Below are 2,086 nucleotides of genomic sequence, written 5' to 3' on the forward strand. Positions count from 1 at the left end.
GATTGGCCTAGAACCCATACAAAGAAAATAAATGTGCATGTTTGGTTATCTTCAGGCCACTTAGGCCCATTTGTAGTCTTGTACGTACTCAGATGGTATTTAGCTTTCGCTGTGATAGGAATCTTTGTAATGTACCCTTTGTATTCGTGGCTCACTGGAGTCCTGCTTGTATATATATGTTCTTTTGTGGTGGTTCCATCGTGAACTCGTGTAATGGCACTGCTTGGTGGGCGTGTATGTTTCTACGTGCACCTTGTGCTTGGTGGGCGTCTCTGGATCGTTATTATGCGGAGCTTAGCACCAAATGTTAAAGTCTGTATAGTACCGATCTTCGGGTCTTACGAGCACGGTGGATAGACGCACCCAAGGTTGTGGCTAGGGGTAATACGGCGGTGACTACTTTTTCAGCGTGTGCATGAGGTTCTCGTCGAGAGTCTGCTATACTGGATGAGCGCTCCCGTTTCTCCTAGAGGGTGTCTCAGGGTATGCGAATGCTCCCGATGTCTAGGTGATGGTTTTTTGTGTGTTTTCAGGCATAAGGTCTTGCTGGCATGATTTTCACTCAATGTCGGGTTTGTACGTGTTGTGTGGTGGTTTCACGTTAGTTTGATGTATGCTCTTTGTCAGACGTTGATGAATAATCTAATAATGATTCTATTTGACATTATTTAAAATGGCTCTAAAAATAATTAGCCGCGCTTAAGGTTCCTTTAAAGTGATATTGTAATGCACTGGTCGTCATGTTGATTATGACTTCACTTTTGCTACCTCTGTCCACCTCTGTCCCAGAATATAACGTTTTGATAGGCTATTTTAGCCTACTAAAACATATTTTATTTTGGAATGGAGGTAGTATGTAATTGGCAACCAGCAGAAAAAACTTAGTCAATTAAATATGCTAGTTATGTAACTCTCAAGTGGGAACATAAATAAATTTCCTAGTTATTTGATGAGTATGGCTGTAACTCAATACACTAAATAACCAGGAAATTTATTCGACGAATCCATGAAGCATGTGACGTCAGCAAAGCATCTTGTTGTTGTTGTTGTAGGCATAGGAGCTTGCGCGCCAGAGGAAGAGGGCAAAGCCGACAGCGTTAAGGCCAGCGAGCAAGCAGTAGAAGTAGTCAAGGTGAGCACGATTAAGGTTGTCCGCGAACCAGCTATCCCCGCCGGCGCTCCTGGTGATGCGGTCAATGAGGGAGATGAGGAAGACGCTGATGAAGTTGCCGATGCCCAAGACGCTGTAGTAGAGCGCCAGGCCCAAGCTGCGCTGCTCGTGTGGCATCTGGTCGTAGAAGAACTCCTGCATCCCGACTTCGGCGAACACGCTTGCCGTCGCCATCATCACATGCTGCGGCAGCAGCCACATCCAGCTCATTGGCACAGTGGCACCGGCAACATCCACTAGACCATGCTCGCGGGCCACCTTTAACCGCCGAGACTCCACAAGTGCCGCTGTTGACACCGCCGCAAGCGACATAGCTATGCCTGATCCCAAGCGTTGCAGCAACGTCAACCCCGATGGATTGGCCGTCATGGAGCGAAGCAATGGCACCAACACCCTGTCATAGAAAGGAACAAACACAAGGATTGTTGCCGGGCCAAACAGCAGCAGGGCGGCAGACGGCAACTCTAGGCAGCCAATGATGTGACGGTCTAGGGTGCGACCTTGCTTGTTGAACAGCGTCATGATTTGCGCAAACACCATACCATAGGATAGGCACGCCGCCCAGATAGACAACAGGTGCAGCATGCTGTGCGCCTCCTCTACCTCCTTGGCTATAGCAGCCGCTTCTTCCTCCTGTCGGGTTTCCTTGACAAGCCATGACACAATGCTCCGAGCAAGGAGCATGACGGGGTTGTTGGCGCCAGAGGTGGGCGTGTATAGGCGGTAGGTAGAGGTTCCAATGAGGAACACAATGGCGGCGCAGAGCACCGTGGTGCATAACATACCGTATCCAATTGCCCAACCAAAGGACTCCTGGATATATCCAACTCCACCGAGAGCCATGGTGGTACCAACGGCTAAGCAAAAGTACCACCAATTGAAGAAGGAGCTGCGTGCAGCATGCTCCCGAGGGTC

At 49.1% G+C, this 2,086-nt stretch overlaps 1 protein-coding gene across 1 annotated transcript; it reads right to left on the bottom strand.

Annotated features, from left to right (window-relative positions):
- Nucleotides 1-921: 921 nt before the first annotated feature.
- On the bottom strand, nucleotides 922-2,080 carry LOC119338508 (protein NRT1/ PTR FAMILY 5.10-like; the record flags this gene model as incomplete). Its single annotated transcript, XM_037610830.1, has 1 exon — nucleotides 922-2,080. A coding segment is annotated over one exon (1,059 nt), but the record flags the coding sequence as incomplete, so codon positions are not given.
- Nucleotides 2,081-2,086: the final 6 nt, after the last annotated feature.

The sequence above is a fragment of the Triticum dicoccoides genome, chromosome 7B, assembly GCF_002162155.2.
Source record: "Triticum dicoccoides isolate Atlit2015 ecotype Zavitan chromosome 7B, WEW_v2.0, whole genome shotgun sequence".
NCBI classification, from domain to species: Eukaryota; Viridiplantae; Streptophyta; class Magnoliopsida; order Poales; family Poaceae; genus Triticum; species Triticum dicoccoides.